Consider the following 17,288-nt stretch of genomic DNA (forward strand, 5'->3'; position numbering starts at 1 on the left):
GCCACCTCTGAGTTGCCTCTCTACTTCTTCAGTGGATGTATCAGTCAGAGGAGAGCCCCAGAGAGCTCTGACCTGACATAGGTGGTCTGCCCAGCCTGGTGACCCTTGGTGCTGAATGACACAGGATCATTGCCTAATGACACACCAGTGCTTGGGAAACCGAGGCAAGAAGACTATATAAATTCAAGCTGAGCACGGGTCACACCCAGAACCATCTTTTTAAAAAAAAAATTTTTTTTTTTTTGTCTAAGACAGCGGTTCTCAACCCTTTTGGGGTCAAAAGACTCTTTCACAGGGGCTGTGTATCAATTGTTTACATTACTATTCATAACAGTAGCAAAGTCACAGCTATGAAGTAGCAGGAAAAGTAGGTCAGCACAGCATGAACAACTGTATTTAAAAGGCTGCACCTTTTAGGAAGGTTGAGAACCAGTGGTGTAAAATTAAGTGGGATTTTTTTGTTTGTTTGTTTATTTGTATTTAAAAAAAAAAACAAACCAAATAAATAGAAAAGCTCCAGAAGACTCCATGCCTCTCAGCTGTCACCTCCTGCACTTCTGGTTAGGCTTGGGGAGCATCTGACCCTGGTCCATATTTTGTGTGTTCCAGGCGGGGGCTGAGATCTCCACTGTGAACCCGGAACAGTACTCAAAACGCTTCAACGAGTTCATGTCCAACATCCTGACGTAGTCGTCTCCACCTTCTGCCAGAGCCAGACTGCTGGACAAGGGGTTGGGGATCGGGAGAGGGAAAGGGTGTATTTGGGCTAGAAGGGAGGGTGGGGAGCACAGTGGGGGGGTCATGAGGGCTTTAGGAAAGGGACTGCAGCCTGTAACACAAAGCAACTCTAGAAAGGAAGAAGGGGGATGCCTGTGTGCGTACCTGCTCACAGGATGCAGCCTCACTCCACCCCCCCCACCTTTGATACACCCCTTCTGTCCCTGGTTAAAACAGGGTTTCCTCTTCGGCATCTCTGTAACCTTTTATGATACCCGGGGCTGGAGTTGACTTTGTGGGTTGATTTGGGTTTGTTTCTTAAATTCATTGCTCCAGGATCGCTCTTTATAACACTGTATGTCACCCTAGGGCACCCCCCCCATTCCTGTCAGGCTCTCAGTTCCCTTCAGTTAAGGCCAGCACAAGAGATGAGAACAGCAGTTACTCTGACACCACAAGAAGTCAGACACCTCAGTCAGCCACGTTTTGATCTCACCTAGATGGACTCTTTATTTCCTGGAGTATTGTGCATAATTCCCTCCATGTTTCCACCTCCGATCCAAGTGAAACATTACCTAGGCTCCTCCATCCCGTCCTCGCAGAAGAACATTGCAGGTTGACCCTGACATCTAGGACCCGAGTCAGAAGCCTCAGAGGGGAACAGGTTCGTCTTCATGAGATGGTGAGTGACCAGAAAGCAGCTGGGCCCTCAGACAACCGGTTCTCAAAGAACCCAGAGATTCCCGCCCAAGCTACCTGCGCCTCTGAGTGGAATTCTGATGTCCCTCAAGCCTGCCTCCCACTGGCTCAAGGGGAACTACAAAGCATCTTTGCGTTTATTGGGACCCCTGTGTTCCGATGGTTGTTTCCCTTTGGGAAAATCCCAGAAACTAAAATATATCAACCGGGGTGGTGTGCACCATATCTTAACTACTGACCTCTGGGTGCCATCACCCGTAACTGGCATTTGGTCGATGCAGAGCTCGTCTCAGAGATGCCACTCCAAGCCCCGACCTACCGTGCAGGTGTCTGGCTCCTGTGCCTGTGACTTCTCACCTGGACAGTTTTCAGCCAGCAAGGTGCTCCACCTGAGGTTGCCTGAGTCACCTGAGGAGGTGACCCAGGAAAGCCTGTTTGGAGGCCTGATGTGGGGCTTTGCCCATCCCCCAGCCTCAGGGCTGACTGATTTTCCTTGTTACTGGCACTCTTTCTGAACTTGGGATGCACCTGCCATCCTCCTTGGAAAGAGTGACATCCTGCAGCCTCCTTCAGGATTCCGGCCCAGGGCCTCGGAAGGGAGTTACACAAGTCATTCTGATGCCACCAGAGCAAGTGGTTGCTAGGAAGAAAAATGGCCTTATTGGCCTGTCCTTGGGAGAGGGACACTCCCTACCTCTTCCCAACCCCCTCAGAAGGAATCAGGAATTTAGGATGAGATGGAAATTTTGTAGATAACCCCAAAGATGTGAAGCTGGTTTGTGGAACTCTCTTGGGTGAGCAGATGATTTCCGACGCCTGCCTCCCAAACTGGCCGAGCTCAGCTTGGGGAGCTGGAGCCTCTGTGCCACTGTGCCGTGTCCTCCCTTCCCAGCACTGAACTAAGAAAGGAAGCAACATGTCAGTCTTGGGCTTCTCTGGGGCTGCCAATTGGGTGAGGCAGATGGGGGCCCACACCTTCCTAGGAAGAGAACAGACAAGGTTCTGGGCAGCAGAACCACAGGGGTCTTGGGAAGGACTGGGAACCACATGGTTTGTGGAGAAATGATTTTAATGTAGGAGAGGGGTTACCTAGGAATCATGTCGGGACTTGATCTCCCACCTCACAATCCAGAGTGAAAAAACCCGGATCTGTCCCAGGCTTGAATGCTGATCCCAGTGTTTGCAAAGCCTATCCAAGCAACTGCCAGCTATCTAACTGCGTTAACGGTGGGTTTTGTGGGGGTTTCATTTCGTTTTGTTGTATATTGTTTACAATTTTGAGAGGTAACTTTCTGTTTCACTATCTTTGTTTTCCTGACAGTATTGTTGAGTAGGTCAAAATATTTGAGCTGTGGTTTGATGGATTTTAGGTTTTTTTTTTTTTTTTTTTTTTTAAAGGTCATTCTCTGCGCCGTCTTAAAAAACCTGGGGTTTGACTCTGATTTCTTTGGCATTCATATGTTTAAAAGCTATTTATCTTTGTTTCATACAAGTTTTCTTTATCTTTGTGACAAAGATGTGCTATTTGGCTTCAATCTCCAAGTGATTACCCCCCCCCCCCCCATTTATCTGCTCCCTCTTTTCCTGAGTCCCACCAGTCTCTCTCTGGGCAGGTGTCAAGTAGAAGACAAGACCCTTACCTTGAGTCCTCAGGGCCATGAAGAACAGCCAGACTGTCTTATGGCATCCAGAATCATGTTGGGTCCTCCAGAAATAGACATTTAAGAATAGAGTCCCAGACAACTGGTTGAAGTCTCGATGCGGGCAGGGGGGTTGGGGAGGGGGGGTGGGAAGGGGTGGAGGATTCCGTTCCTGGTCCCTCACCCTGCCGCTTACTGTGTAGCAGCCAGTCCCCATCCCTCCTGTGGAAATTGTTGAGCTGAGAAAGTATGTCTCACATCCAGCTGATGCAAGCAAGGGGTACTATGAAAACTCTGACACCAAGCAGTGGCCTCAGGCCGTGTTCCCAGTCTAAAGCTGTCCCTGTCGGGCCTGCAGGGCAGCGCTAGGAGTACATTGCAGTTTTGCTGCAGTGCTAAATCTCTCCCTATCTAGCTCAGGGGTTACTGGTTTGTGGCTGGTGCCATAAGTGGCCCCCAGGCTGTTCTCAGTGGCACTATAGTCCTCCCCTCCAGGCAGCTCTTTGTCCCCCTTTCCCCCTCCCCAATCACTTTTTTTCAGTCCTGGGCTTTAGGCCTGAACAGGTCCCCTAGCTGTGCTCAGTCGAGGAGAGACTGGACTTCTGTCAAGACTTTCCCTCTTCACAATGTGCCAGGCCTCCCTGGGGAGGTGGACCAAAGACCCAGGACTTTCTCAGTAGCCAGTCCCCACCCCACACCCCCGTCCCCAGTTGTCTTTTTAACAATTCAGGTTGAGAGGGAAAAACCGTTAGCTGTTTTTACTGCTTGACCTACTCTGGTGTTTTGGGCAGAAAGGACAGTGTACTGAGACAGCCCTCAGACCTCTGGCCTTGTGATTTCCCAAGTTTAGAGACCTCACCAGCAGTCATGGCTGGTGGGGTAGGGGAGGTCTCAGAGGGAAACATATTTAGACAGCTACCCCAAATCTGCCAGCCGTGGTCCCAGTCCTCTGAAACGTGCCACTTAGGAAGAGTGTCACCAAGGGGAAATGAGACTTAGCTGTCCTTCAGGTTGAGTTACCAGGAAGGAGGCTGAGGAGACACCAGAAGAGCCCATCCCTTGCCCACAGCCATGTTGTGAGGTGGGAGCCCTTACATTTAGGGGGACCATCTGCTTAGCACATCTCAGCAGTGGGTCCGAGCATTGCACACACAAAATGTGAATGAAATCTAGAGTCGTCTTTGGGACCGCAGGATTAAAGTACTACCCACCACATGTGACTTGTCCATTTCCAGCTGCAAGTTCCATTTTTTTAAATAGGAATTTTCACCCCTGTGCTTGTCTGATGTCTGCTCTCAACAATTTGAGCCTCTGTTACTGTTTTAAAATGCATGCGTGTTAAAAAAGAATCTCCAAATGGAGGACAAAATAAAACTCAAAAAGCTTTGTTGTACATCTGGTATGCGAGTCCTTTGAGATGCAACCCTCCCTCCTTTAGAATTAGAACGTTTTTGTCCCAGTTTTAGAGGTAAAATCAGTGTATGGTTTGGAGAGGCAGTGTGGCAACAGCCCGTTCTGTTTCAATTGATGAGTGACACTAAGCTCACAGGACTGGGCAGCCTGCCCATTAGATAATATTACCATGTACCCCCCCCCCTCTTCAGCTGTGGATAGACAGTGGCCGGGAGCCATGTATCCCAACTGCCTGTGTGCCTTCAAATACATCGAGCCTCCCTGTGAGCCTTCAGCTACCCATCTGTTACATAATTGTACCTTAAAGTCTAGTTCTTGGGCTGGAGGGTGTATCTCAATGGCACAGCACTTACCTAGCACGTGTAGGCTCCTAGGCTTCATTTCCAGGACGGACGGGGACACACACACACTCACACACACACAGAGGCAGGGGTGGGGTAGGGGCGTTAGTTAAGAGCACTAACTGCTCTTCAAGAGGTCCTGAGTTCAATTCCCAGCAACCACATGGTGGCTCACAACCATCTGTAATGGGATCTTGCGCCCTCTTCTGGTACTCAGGTGTACATGCAGATTAAGAGTACTCATACATAAATCTTTAAGAAAATTTTTTAGTAGCTCTCAGTATAGACCAAACCAGCTATGTCAGTGGCAGCTGAGATTCAGAAACAAAACATAGCTCATTTCAGACCTTCTGGTTCAGAAAAAAAAAAAAAAAAAAAAAAAAAAAAAAGACAAACCCTACCAGGCTTGTGTGGATCTATAATCCCAGTTTGCAGAGAATAGGTAAAAAATACTGCCGTATACTGGAAAGCCTTGGGTTTGATTCTCCCAGCACCACAAAAAAATTATTTTTAAATAGGGATGAGTTTGAATGGACCCCCAGATCATTCAGAGGCTACCTGGGAACCATGCAAACATCCATGTACGGAACACTGAGTCTACTGCAGGTTACAAGCATGTCTGACGGTGCTCTGGGTGGATAGTGAAGTCATCTTAGGAGACCACACCCACTCCTCCTAGCCAAAGTGATGAACTGAAGACAAAGATAAACAACACTGACTTACCATTCACAGGCCCTTGACCAAATCCACGGAGACACTGGAAGCATGGTGAAAGACCACCAACCGAGCTGAATGAGAGGGACCCAGGGTTGGGGACAAATGGAACAGGGGCTTATATCCTCACACCACCTGTACCAATCAGATTTAGATGTGTGTGTGTGTGTGTGTGTGTGTGTGTGTGTGTGTGCTTTTCATCTCTGAGGCTGCTGTAAACTGCCTTGGCTCACAATGACTGTGTTCTGTAATATGTAAGGCACGCTCTGCACAGCTCAGCACAGTGCAGGCATCCACTGGTGACTGGGAGGGGGCCCAGGTGTGTCAACGATGCAAGGATGCAAGGGCAAATCCAAAAGGAACCAGTTGGGGTGTAACTCAATAGCAGAATGTATGCTTAGTATGTCCGAGGGCCCAGGTTCAATTCCCTGCACCAAAAAAGGGAAACCAAAGACAACTGAGATCAAGTCGCTCTACCAGACTGTCCCTGATGGGGACAAAGCTGCAAAAACAAAGGCAGGCAGGCATGAAAGAAAAGCAATTTTATTAAAAAGAAAAACAACAAAAGGGAGACGGGACCAGAGCACAGGTTAGTCCATCTAGAGCACAGGTTAGTCCATCCGGGCCTTCAGCGTCCTGGTAGTGATCTTGTCTTTCTCACTGTCAAGAGAGAAATCACACAGTCATGTCTACTGTCCCTCCTGCCTGCTTCTCCTCTGACCCTCAGCTGTAAGACAGGGAAAGCCTGGTGACCTAGATGTCTGCTGCCCACGGACTGTCCTCAGGGCAGAATAGGCAAGATGGTTAGGGTAGACTGAGCCACCCTCCAAGGAGTGGAGACCCCAGGCCTACAGAGCAAGTGCTTCCACAGCACCTGGTCTCACTGCAGATGCAAAAACTTTGGATGGCTGGATTCTGCTTTTCATGGTCAGTAAGCAGGAGCCATGAGGAAAGGAGACACTGTTCTGACCTACTAGGGTCCCAGTGACAGCCTCAAGCAGGGAGCATGCACTGTGCACCTCAGGTCTGGCTGGAGACTGTGATGTGAGCCCCACAGCTCTGGGCTGCAGACTAGAGGGTGTAGGAGGGTGGGGAGCCACAGGCTACTGGGTCTGCAGGAAGTTGCTGTCCATGATCACCCCTGAAACTTTGGGGACACTGTTAGGGAAGGAAAGAAATGTCCAGTGAGGAGACTCAGTCATAGAGTGTCACCTGAGGCCTGGAGAATCTGGGCCGCACCCAGGTGCCTACCTTAGTAAGACATTAACTGCTGCTGTAGGCCCATTGTCTGCCTTCTGTCCCTCTCTTCCTCAAACTAATCTTGAATTCAAAATCCTCTGCCCGAGCCTCCCCAGTGCCTCCTCAGTGCCAAGAATACAGCTGCAGTCACCAGGCTCTGCTTCCTGTGGCACCGCTCTGATCTCACACCTGACAGGGTCAGCGGTGCGCTGTGGGGTATTTACAGAGTCCTCCCAACCTATACTCACATGATGTGGACAACGATGCCCATGCCTGAGACGGCGTCCCGGTCCACAGCGTTCAGCATGGCCTGGGAAATGGTTTCAAACAGGTGCTCTGGGTCCTGCCAACGGAGTAAAGCGTTCAGACCAGGGACATGTCCTGACTTGCTAACCCTTATTTTCTGGACTCTGGCTGCCTTGCTCTAGACCCTGCTGTGTGTGGAGTGAGGGATGCTTCCTTGGATAGGAACCTCTCAGTTCCTTCCTTGGGAAGAAACAGGATGAAGAAAACACCTGAAAGTGTGACATTGGGTAAGTGTCATAATCATATCCCGTTTCAGAGCCTCCACCCCGTCTGTAAAGTGACAAGTGACAAGCATCTCCCCTAGGTTCTGGCCAGCTTCTCAGCAGCCCGAGACCATCCCATGGGTACCTCAAAACCCAGCCCACCCAATCTTATAAGCCCACCCCTCAAACCTGCCCCTTCTGAATTCTCCACCTTGACTCTGCCTGTCCCCCTGTCCCCAGTCAGGACCAGCTCACCACACCAGCTGCAGCCGGTGGTCCCTCAGGGTCCACCGAAGGAAAGCATTTAAACATGGCGTGGTTTTCAGGCTTCCCTGTCCCCTCTTCAGCCTCATCTCACCTCACGCATTCTCCCACCTCAGCACCCACAACAGACCGGACATTTCTGGACACACCCTACCCCAGTACAGGCTGTTCTGCCTGCCTGGGGCCAGCCTTTTCCTCTTCCTCCTCTGCGCAGACGTCCGAATGTCTGCCTTGTTGATGGCAGTAAGCCCATGGAGTCATTTTGTACCTGGCGTCCCTTAAGTGCAGCTCTACTGTTCTCACAACCTTTTCTCAGTGCCCTCTCTGAAGAATGTGCCCATTCACAGCTAAGGTAAAATGGAGGCAGAGCAAGGTTGACTCACTTATGCAAGAATGGGTTTCTACTCAGCACTCCGGAGGCAGAGGCAGGCAGATCTGAGTTGGAGGCTCACCCTGGTCTAGAGGAAAGCCAGGGTTATACAGAGAAACCATATCTTGAAAAACACCAACATAAACAAAAAGCCTGGCAGTGGTGTGTACACTTTTTTTTTTTTTGTTTTTGTTTTTTGTTTTTTTCGAGACAGGGTTTCTCTGTGTAGTCCTGACTGTCCTGGAACTCACTCTGTAGACCAGGCTGGCCTAGAACTCAGAAATCTACCTGCCTCTGCCTCCCAAGTGCTGGGATTAAAGGCGTGCTCACTCTGGTACTACCAGTCACGGGGGAGGACCCTGGAAATCCAGTATGGTGCTATAATAAACACGGGACCAGGGTAGGTATGAAGGCTGTTCTCACTGCCAGCCCACCCAGAGGGAATCCTCCAATGGAGCAGCAGCGGTGGCCTGCTTGCTTGCCACACCTTCCTCTCTACCTCCTGCTGCACAAACACATTTGTCTCTGATGTGGGTACAGAGGCCAGCCTTGCTGTTGATAACTTACCATGTTGGGCTCCCAGAGAGACTCACACATCCCATACATTTGTTCAGAGCAGGTACCACTGACTACAAAGTCATCAGTCACCATGGGGCAGCCAATGAGGTCCAGAGAGCAAATGAAGGGCTTAAAGGTCTTCGGGTCCAGGCCAGCAATGACAGGCTCTGTGTAGTAGGGACCAAACCTGTGGCAGGGTGAGAGTCCAGAGGTGAAGACCATTGGCTTCCACACATGCCTGCTCAGGCAGGGGGCTGACGAGGGAGGGGCAGGAAGATGTCCTTGCCTTGTGGCCAGCTTTGTGCAGCCCCTTCCGTGTCCCCTGGCACCTAGCAATGTGTGTGTACCCTTCCCCCACCCCCCGACCTCTCCTCCTCTTCCTCCTGGAACTCCCTCCCTTCCTAGTTTCTCTGAGAATTCTACCTTCTCAACCTCCTTACTGATCCAAAGTCCTACCAGGCCTGCACTCAATCTACAGATTTACACTTCTACTTCTTTACAAGAAGGATTTGAGAGCGGGTTAGGGTATGGCTCAGTGACAGAGCACACACCTAGCATGCATGGAGACCTGCAACTGAGCTCCACTATTGCAAAAACAATTTTAAAAAATTAAAAGCCGGCTGGATATGATGGCACACATTTGTAGTCCTGGCATTCAAGAAGCAGGGGGATTATGCTGGGCACCAACCTGGACTACAAACAAAACTCTCAGAGATCTTGATGTATAAGTCCAAGCTGGGTGTGGGGAGGCAGGAGCATCCGAGTTTGAGGTTAGCCTGACCTACATAGTAATTTCTGCCAGGGCTACACAGAGAGACCCTGTCAGCACCAAATGGCAGGCTCTCAGCTAGAACTATCCACATGTCTCCTTGGCCTGTAGCACTTTTTATAACTTGAGTGTATGTATGCATACACACACACACACACACACACACACACACACACACACACACACACCCACGCGCGCGCGCGCGCGCGCGCGCGCTACGCAGAGGTCAGTTTGTGTGCTTGTGTGTGTGTTGCTCTGAGGACAACTTGCATAAACTGGCTCTCCTTCCACCATGTGGTTCCAGGGGACTACACACAGCCAGCAGTATTACTCAGGGCATGGTCTTCAGTAATAACACTATAAAAATTATTCACGACTGAATATGGACCTCAACCGTACAGCATTCACCTAGAAGCTATGATGCCCTAAGTTTAACTCATTCACCACAAAATAAACACTTAAAGGGAAAAAAAGGTTGTACAAGGGAGTCTGATGGAGGCTAAGGCACACTTGCCCAGTCTGTAGGAGGCCTAGGCTGACCCATAAGCCAGGAAGGGTCAGAGCCAGAGGAGAGTCTGACAAGGAGAAGGGGATGAGGCCTGATGCCCAGGTCAAACAGGATACTCTGATGCAAAGTTGTTTCTTTTTTTTTTCTTTTAAGATGTATTTGTTTACTTTATGTATGTGAGTACACTGTCACTGTCTTCAGACACACCAGAAGAGGGCATCAGATCCCATTACAGATGGTTGTGAGCCACCATGTGGTTGCTGGGAACTGAACTCAGGACCTCTGAAAGAGCAGTCAGTGCTCTTAATCGGTGAGCCATCTCTCCAGCCCAACAAACTTGTTTCTTTCATTAAAAATTTATTTTAAGCCGGGCAGTGGTGGCGCACGCCTTTAATCCCAGCACTTGGGAGGCAGAGGCAGGCGGATTTCTGACTTCGAGGCCAGCCTGGTCTACCGAGTGAGTTCCAGGTCAGCCAAGGCTATACAGAGAAACCCTGTCTCGAAAAACCAAAAAAAAAAAAAAAAAAAAAAAAAAAAAAAAAAAAAAAAAAAAAAAAATTATACTATCCTCTTTAGATATATATGATGACCTTAAACTTCTTGTTTTCGGGTTTTTTTTTTTTTTTTTTGCCAGAGGCAAGAACATCACCATGACCTCAGGGCCAGCCTGGTATGTAAGGAGAGGTTCTGTCCGTAAGGTCTTGTTCCCCAGTTGGTTCTTGACTTGTCAATAAAGAAGGCCAGGGTCCAATGTTGGATGGAAGGTACAGCTGGGACTTCTGGGTCCCAAGAGGAAAAGGAGATGCAGGGAAAGAGAGGAGCTGCTTCTGCCATGCCTTGCAAGGAGGACACTGCAATCATGCAAGGTCTTGGGGCAGCTAGGGCCTGTTGCCTCCGCTATGGGTGGATGGAAAAGGAGGTTGGCAGGGGCTAGCTGGTACAAGCAACTAAGTTTAGAGCAGGAAGAGAAATGGAGATAATTGGTAAAGGCATGCCTTTGCGGCAGGAGATCTCTGTGCCCAGCAACTGTGCTTATCCAGCAAGTTCTAAAATAATAAAGCTATCTGTTATGTCCTTTATCTCAGAGAGAGTGGGCTGCTAACTTGAGCCCTCCTGAAGCAAAAGCAGGTAGGAATGAGAAGCCTGGTCAGTGCTGGCAGCGCCAATCCCAGAGCCAATCCTGGAGCTGAGCCAGTGGAACAAAAGGGAGCCAGGAGTGGGCTGGCAGCGCAGCAGCTCCAGGGTGAAGGCAGGAGAGCATGTTCTTTAAAACTACATGCAACACTGGTGTGTGTGAGGAGCTGCAGGACAGGCAGGGATGAGGGAACGACAGAAGGACAGTAAGGTGAGAAATAAAGAAAAGCGGGGATCCATGGGGTGACTCTCCCACAGCAGCTTCCACACCACTGGGTCAGCCAAGCCTCTGGGCCCCACAGGTCCCGGCTTCATTTCCACTCACCGTTTCTCATACAAGAGGTTGGCCACCATGCTCATGAGGGTGTAAGGCTTGATCTGCCGACCTTCCTTCAGCTCATACAGGTTCAGTCGGAACTTGAGGCGCTGGGCACTGGGGTAGGAGGAGCAGAGCATGAGTCATTGCTAAAAGTCCTCTAGTCTTCAACCATGGCAGCCAGGAGTAACACAAGGAGACATACGATTTCTGTCCCTACCAAGGACTGCTTGAGCAGGTACTCGCTGAGAAGGTGCCTATGAAGGACGACTTTGTGTCCCCTAGGCCACCTCAGAGTTCTGGGATAGACCCTGCATAGACCCAACCAATGCTGCATCTACTGAGCAAAACAGGGCTTCCCAAGACACAGGAACAAACAGTCTTGGGGGTGATTTTCATTTCATCTCTTACAGATAAGGAAACCAAGGTTTAATGAATCAGGAGTTGCTGTACACAGTAAGTAGGTAAACCTAGTGAGAAGATTCTGCAAAAGGCTACAGTAAAGGAGGGCTGCCAGGGTCTCTGAGCGAGCCTGGGGCATTCTGTGTTCTGCAGACTCTGCATGATGCCTGACAAGCTTCCCTCCCATCTTCCATGCTACCACCTGCTGCTGCTGAGGCCTCATGCTCCCTGAAATCTTAATCTGTCCTTTCCCCTTTCCTCCCCTCCCCCCCCTTCTTCTCTCTCCCTCTGTCTAGTTATTTTATTTAGAGTGTGTGCACACACAAGTGCAATACCTTGTCCATGTGCAGATCAGAGGGAAACCTGTAAGGAGCCAGTACTCTCACCATCTGGATTCCAAGGATTGAACTCGGGTCACTGGGCTTGGCCACAAGCACTTTTACCCACTAAGCCATATTGCTTTCCCTTTCCTCTCCTTTTCTGAGTTCTCCCCCAATCTCCTACTAAAAATAAAGGCTCAGTTTTCTAGGTGCAGCTCACAACCTGGCCCAACCCCGCCCCCTCTCCCTCTAGACTCTGCTCCCCTAGATTCAACAGGCCACTAAGGCATCTCCAGACCTAAGGCATAACTTCAAAACCCCGCCCCTTTGAGGGGCTTGTCTTAGCTCCTCAAAATGGGTATTAAAGAAATTACCATCTGTCACAGTCCTAACTGCTCAATTTCAGTCACATGTTCATAATAAGAGCTATCTTGGAAATGTCACACCGGGCACTAGACTAGATGTTTGTGTTGTTTCCTCAATAACCACAAACACTGGTTCCAGGATCTCTGACAGATCCAAAGCGCAGCAGGGACAGTTTCTTATATGAAAATGCCATTATTTCTAAATCACTTTTTACATTTTTTGTTTGTTTGGTTGGTTGATTGGTTGGTTGGTTTTTCGAGACAGGGTTTCTCTGTGTAGTCCTGGCTGTCCTGGAACTCACTCTGTAGACCAGGCTGGCCTGGAACTCAGAAATCCGCCTGCCTCTGCCTCCCAAGTGCTGGGATTAAAGGCGTGCGCCACCACCGCCCGGCTCTAAATCACTTTTTTAAAAAAAGATTTATTTTATCTTATGTGTATGAGTGCTTTAACTGCATGTACACCTGCATGCCAGAAGACGGCATCCAATCCCATTACAGATGGTTGTGAGTCACCATGTGGTTGCTGGAAAATTGAACTCAGGACCTCTGGAAGAACAGCCAGTGCTCTTAACTGGTGAGCCACCCCATCTAAGTCACTTTTTAATGCGTAACCATCTCCTGGGTTTTCAAACACCCTTCAGTGACTATGTGCTAAAACAACGTAAACACCACGTGAATGGCTCTTCTACCCCAGTGTGTGGGAATACTGACAAGAAAATTCTACCCAAATTCATATTCTGCCCCCTCAGCTCTGTAGCCCAGGTTAACCTAGGCTAGGTAACCCAGCTGACCTTAAAGTCAGGTATCAGTCTCCTGCCTCAAGCTCCCTAGTGCTAGGATTATAAGCAAGGGCCATCGTGACTCTCTTTCTTTCTTTCCCCGATGCTAGATATTTATCCCAGGACCTTGTACATTCGAGACATGCACTCCACTGAACCACAGCCCCATTACGGCCGAGTACTTTCCATTTACGCTTGTTCAATCTGATGCAGAACCTTCAGAACCTTCAGGGTGGACTGTATTACACTTCAAAGATAAAAAGGCACTAGGGAGATAGTTCAATGAGTAACAGAGAACACTGGCTGCTCTTCCACAGAACCCAGGTTCAACTCCCAGCACCCACAAGGCAACTCACAACTGCAGTTCTGGGCAATCCAAAACCACCTCTGGCCTCCTGGGGTACAGCATGCAGCTGACACACAGACAGACATATGGAATAATAATAATAATAAAAAATAGTAATAATAAAAAAGACATGGGGGCTTGCGCTTAAGGATGCAGTTCAAGTGCGTGTCATATGCTTAAGATTCAAAATCCTGGTTTCAATTTCTAGTACTGGGGTTGGGGTCAGGGGAAGACTTGACTCTTGACCTCAATGTTCAGTGAATCAATGAATGACTCTTTCTTTGGCAACAGCTCACAGCGTCCCATCCTTGAGACAGTGAGATGGGTCAGCGAGTAATAACACCCACGCCAAGCCTGACCACACGATAGGAAGGCAGCTCCTAACCTTCCAACTCCTGCAAGCTGTCCTCTGACCTCCACACACATGCTGTGGAACCTGGGCATACAAACACAATAAAATAATAATAATCAAGGTAGGGAGGGAAGGCTCAGTAATGAAGAGCACTGGCTACTCTTTCAGAGGACCTGCTTTCTATTCATGCACCCACATAAGGGCTCACAACCACCTGCAGCTCCAGCTCGGGGCATGAATGTTGCCCAACATCTTCTAGCCTCTGCAGGCACAGACACAAATACACATAAAATAAAAGTAAGTAAAATAATAATCAGTGAATTTTGTTTTTAAAGGTCCCACACTCACTTTCCCACCACCAACCACAGCAATCAGAACCAGCACACTAGGGCCATCACAAACAACAACCCTCTCAGACTCTCTCGTCACTCAAATCACATAACCACCGCCAACTAGGTAAGTTAAGTGAAAAGACCTACACTGGGATCCTGGCTGACATTCATCACCGTGCATCTTGAACAAAAGACTCAATATTTTTAATTGCAGAATGAGACAGCTGGCCAGTAATATCAAGACGATGATTAAGGGACTCCCTAGCTTCTTCCCGTAAAGCCCAGCACAGAATGATGCCAGAAAACGTAGGTTAGGACCCATCTCTGTATGGCTGTAATGTTCAGCTGAGTCTCACACTCAACGGTGGCTTTTGGCAGATGGTTGACATCAAACTGCTCAACGAAAAGACCTGGGTGAAGGTGGGGCTGGTTACGTGTAGGACACTTACACTGTCTGGACGTCAGTGGCCAGGCCGGCTAGGCCTATGTAGAGCCTGTCACCCATGGGGAAGATCTTCTGGAAGTCCGTGGTCACCATCTGGGCCTGGATCCCGAAACGCCTGTCTGCAGCGATGGCCACACAGTTCTTTCCCTTCATGGCCATGACGGCCCCTCCATTATAGGACATAATAGACTACGGGCAAACAAGGAGCTCAGTTCGTGGAGCTAAGTGCGGCCATAATCTTCAGCTCAGTCCTGGACCCCAAAGCTCATATACCCGTGCCCTCCCTCCACTCAAGAGGCGGCAGGACGCCAGGAGCTCCAGCCCTGAGATGGGCCCGGTGGGGCACCCAGGAACCGCGCTCATACGCACGGTCCTCCCATGTGCAGTCCACTGACCACCAGGCCCTCTCCATCCCGAACCCAAGCCTTATCCATCCATGCTTTCAGTTCCCATCCCAGACTCCTTTCCTTATTCCCCAATCTCACCATGATTGCGATGTATTGGGAGCACGACCACCACTGAGTTGCCTGCAAACCGGCTCTGGGTTTCTCAGGGCAGACGCTGTGGCCGAGTCCTCCCCATTGGCTGGCGGGCCGACAAGGATTGACTAGTTCAGCTTCCTATTGGACACCCGTCCCATCAGTCACAAATATGCATAGTTTGGTTGAGACACCAAAACGGAGGTATGGAAAGCGGAAAGTGAAAAGTCACTGTGAGTGCGGAAGAGCCTGCGGTCCGGGGCATGTTGGGATCTTGGCGGACCTAGACTCCCGGCCGTCCCGCCTAGGGGCGGAGTTTGCAACACGTGGGCTTGGGACAGGGCCTTGTAGGGCTGGCGCTGTAGCGGAGTGGGTAAGCTGGCGCTTACTGTGGTGCTGTAGGAATTAGGCATTTTACTCAAGCTAGCTGACTTCACGTATTCATTCACAAATCCCTACTGTTTGCCGGGATTTTTGCAGATGCCACTTTACGTATAGGCACCGAGTATACCGAAGCCTCCCGTTCTGTGCAGAATGGGAAGACCGCGCCGCGGGTTCGAGCTGAGAGGGTTCAATTCTAGAGTGGAGCTTTGTTTTTTGTCTTGTTTTGCGGGAGTGGGCTACAGGTTGTTCAGCTTTTGGAGTCCCCCAATCCCTGCTGGCTGATAGACGTAGCCCCAAGTCTCTGTTCACTCTACAAAGGAACGTTCTGTGCCACATCCATTGACAGAGGATAGCCTGGGCCAACGGCTCCAGGGCAACCTAGGTGGGACGTGTGCGCCCCTTTGCTTCCTCTCCCGAACACAATCTCCGTTCCCCCCGCCACAGCCACGATTCGCGGTTCTTCGAGATCGGATTTGTTTCGCTGGATTTCTAAGCTACTGTAACGGCTTGCGTTGTCGCTGGTCTTGCGCCATATCGTGCTCACTTCTATTGACTCAGCTCTCTGCCTCACAAACAACTGTCACCGTCTCTGTGGCGCAATCGGTTAGCGCGTTCGGCTGTTAACCGAAAGGTTGGTGGTTCGAGCCCACCCAGGGACGGTCTGTACTTTTGAGTACGCCCTTTTTAAATCGCAAATGCGCAAAAATCAAATTCGGTACCGATGTGCCAGAAGCAGTAATTTGTGATACACCAATCCAGATGGTCAATGTATTTAGAAATTCGTTTGTGGTCAGCGACCGGGTCTCTTCCTCACCACCACCTCTCGCCATTCTTTCTCCCAATCAGGTTGACAGAAAACCAAAGCCGGGTTTCGGTCTTCACTGCCATGTTTAACAATGCAATTTTTCTTTGATTAAGAATACATTTTGCTCTGGAGGTTGGACAGCTTTCCATTGTCTGCATCTGTTGACGATATCAATAGCTTGAAATAAGACATCTGTCCCGATGGATGGAAACAGTCAGGAAAGAAACCACAGGGACAAAGCGAGGGATAAAAGAGCTGAAGCAGGAAGAATCTAGCCGTAATCTATAGAGAGGGGACCTAAATAGACAGGGGGATGGGGACATGAATGCAGAGACCAACAAAGGCTATCGTTTGCAGGAGGGAGGACCTGTAACGAACACGAAGGTAGAACTGCACACAAGAAAGGAGGAAACACTCTCTCCAACTATTGTCACCATTTAAAAAGGGATCTTCTCTAATATCAGATGGAAACAGATGCCCGTTGGTCCTTGCCTTGAAGTCCTAGGTTCCTGCTCTCTGGGAACCTCTGATTTAAAACGGATCGTGCTCAACACGAGTGAGTGGCGATCAATCAGCTAGAGGACAGGGTAAGATACAAACCTGGCGGGAAACAAGGGTTCTTCATGTTTCCAGAGTGCACAGAAGAGGTGGGCAGGAGGAGGATGTGCAGGGGACTCTTTCCATCAGTTCTCTAGACATCTGGCTCAAAGGAAGTCTCTTCTGGACTCCCTCTCCCATGTTTGCAGACCCACACAAGCCTAGAGGACCACCTGGCACTTCAAACAAGAATGGAGAAAGGTCTTTCCAGACTTGCCTTCACAGGTCCTGCTCTGTGTCAAAGCCCAGCTTACCTACTGTGCCTAAAACAATACTTGATGTTGGCACCTGCCAGGTGCTTCCAGGTGGTTAGTGGAATAAAGGCAGAGAGACCAGAGGACTTGCGATGTTGGGACAATCGAGTCAGGGGTTCTGATGAACCACAGGGATTAGCAATATCCCAGCATAGATGATTTATTGGTGTTTTAGTGGGTGGTGGGTCTTAAGTGTGCAGTTTATTTGGAACTGGAACTTAATAGTTGTTTGAGGAG

The 17,288-nt window shown here is 49.5% G+C and overlaps 2 protein-coding genes and 1 non-coding gene across 4 annotated transcripts in view; 2 read left to right on the forward strand and 1 right to left on the reverse strand.

Annotated features, from left to right (window-relative positions):
• Positions 1-4,449, forward strand: part of Pip4k2b (phosphatidylinositol-5-phosphate 4-kinase type 2 beta) — a 29,899-nt gene extending 25,450 nt beyond the window's left edge. For both annotated transcript variants that reach the window (XM_034504636.2, XM_076935849.1), the window contains exon 10: positions 610-4,449. In XM_034504636.2, coding sequence (XP_034360527.1) covers positions 610-690 — 81 coding nt within the window. In that variant the 3' untranslated portion in view covers positions 691-4,449. The remainder of the gene's footprint in view (positions 1-609) is intronic.
• A 1,602-nt stretch (positions 4,450-6,051) lies between these two features.
• Psmb3 (proteasome 20S subunit beta 3) lies at positions 6,052-15,170 on the reverse strand. Its single transcript, XM_034508077.2, has 6 exons — positions 15,018-15,170; positions 14,537-14,721; positions 11,201-11,308; positions 8,474-8,651; positions 7,012-7,106; positions 6,052-6,184 (listed from the first exon to the last, which is right to left on the reverse strand). The coding sequence occupies exons 1-6, from the start codon at positions 15,018-15,020 to the stop codon at positions 6,136-6,138; spliced, it is 618 nt and encodes a 205-aa protein (XP_034363968.1). The 5' UTR covers positions 15,021-15,170; the 3' UTR covers positions 6,052-6,135.
• Positions 15,171-15,980: 810 nt separating this feature from the next.
• Positions 15,981-16,054, forward strand: Trnan-guu (transfer RNA asparagine (anticodon GUU)). Its single transcript has one exon. It is a non-coding gene; the product is annotated as a tRNA-Asn (tRNA).
• The last annotated feature ends 1,234 nt before the right edge of the window (positions 16,055-17,288 follow it).

Source organism: Arvicanthis niloticus, chromosome 6 (genome assembly GCF_011762505.2).
Source record: "Arvicanthis niloticus isolate mArvNil1 chromosome 6, mArvNil1.pat.X, whole genome shotgun sequence".
NCBI lineage: Eukaryota > Metazoa > Chordata > Mammalia > Rodentia > Muridae > Arvicanthis > Arvicanthis niloticus.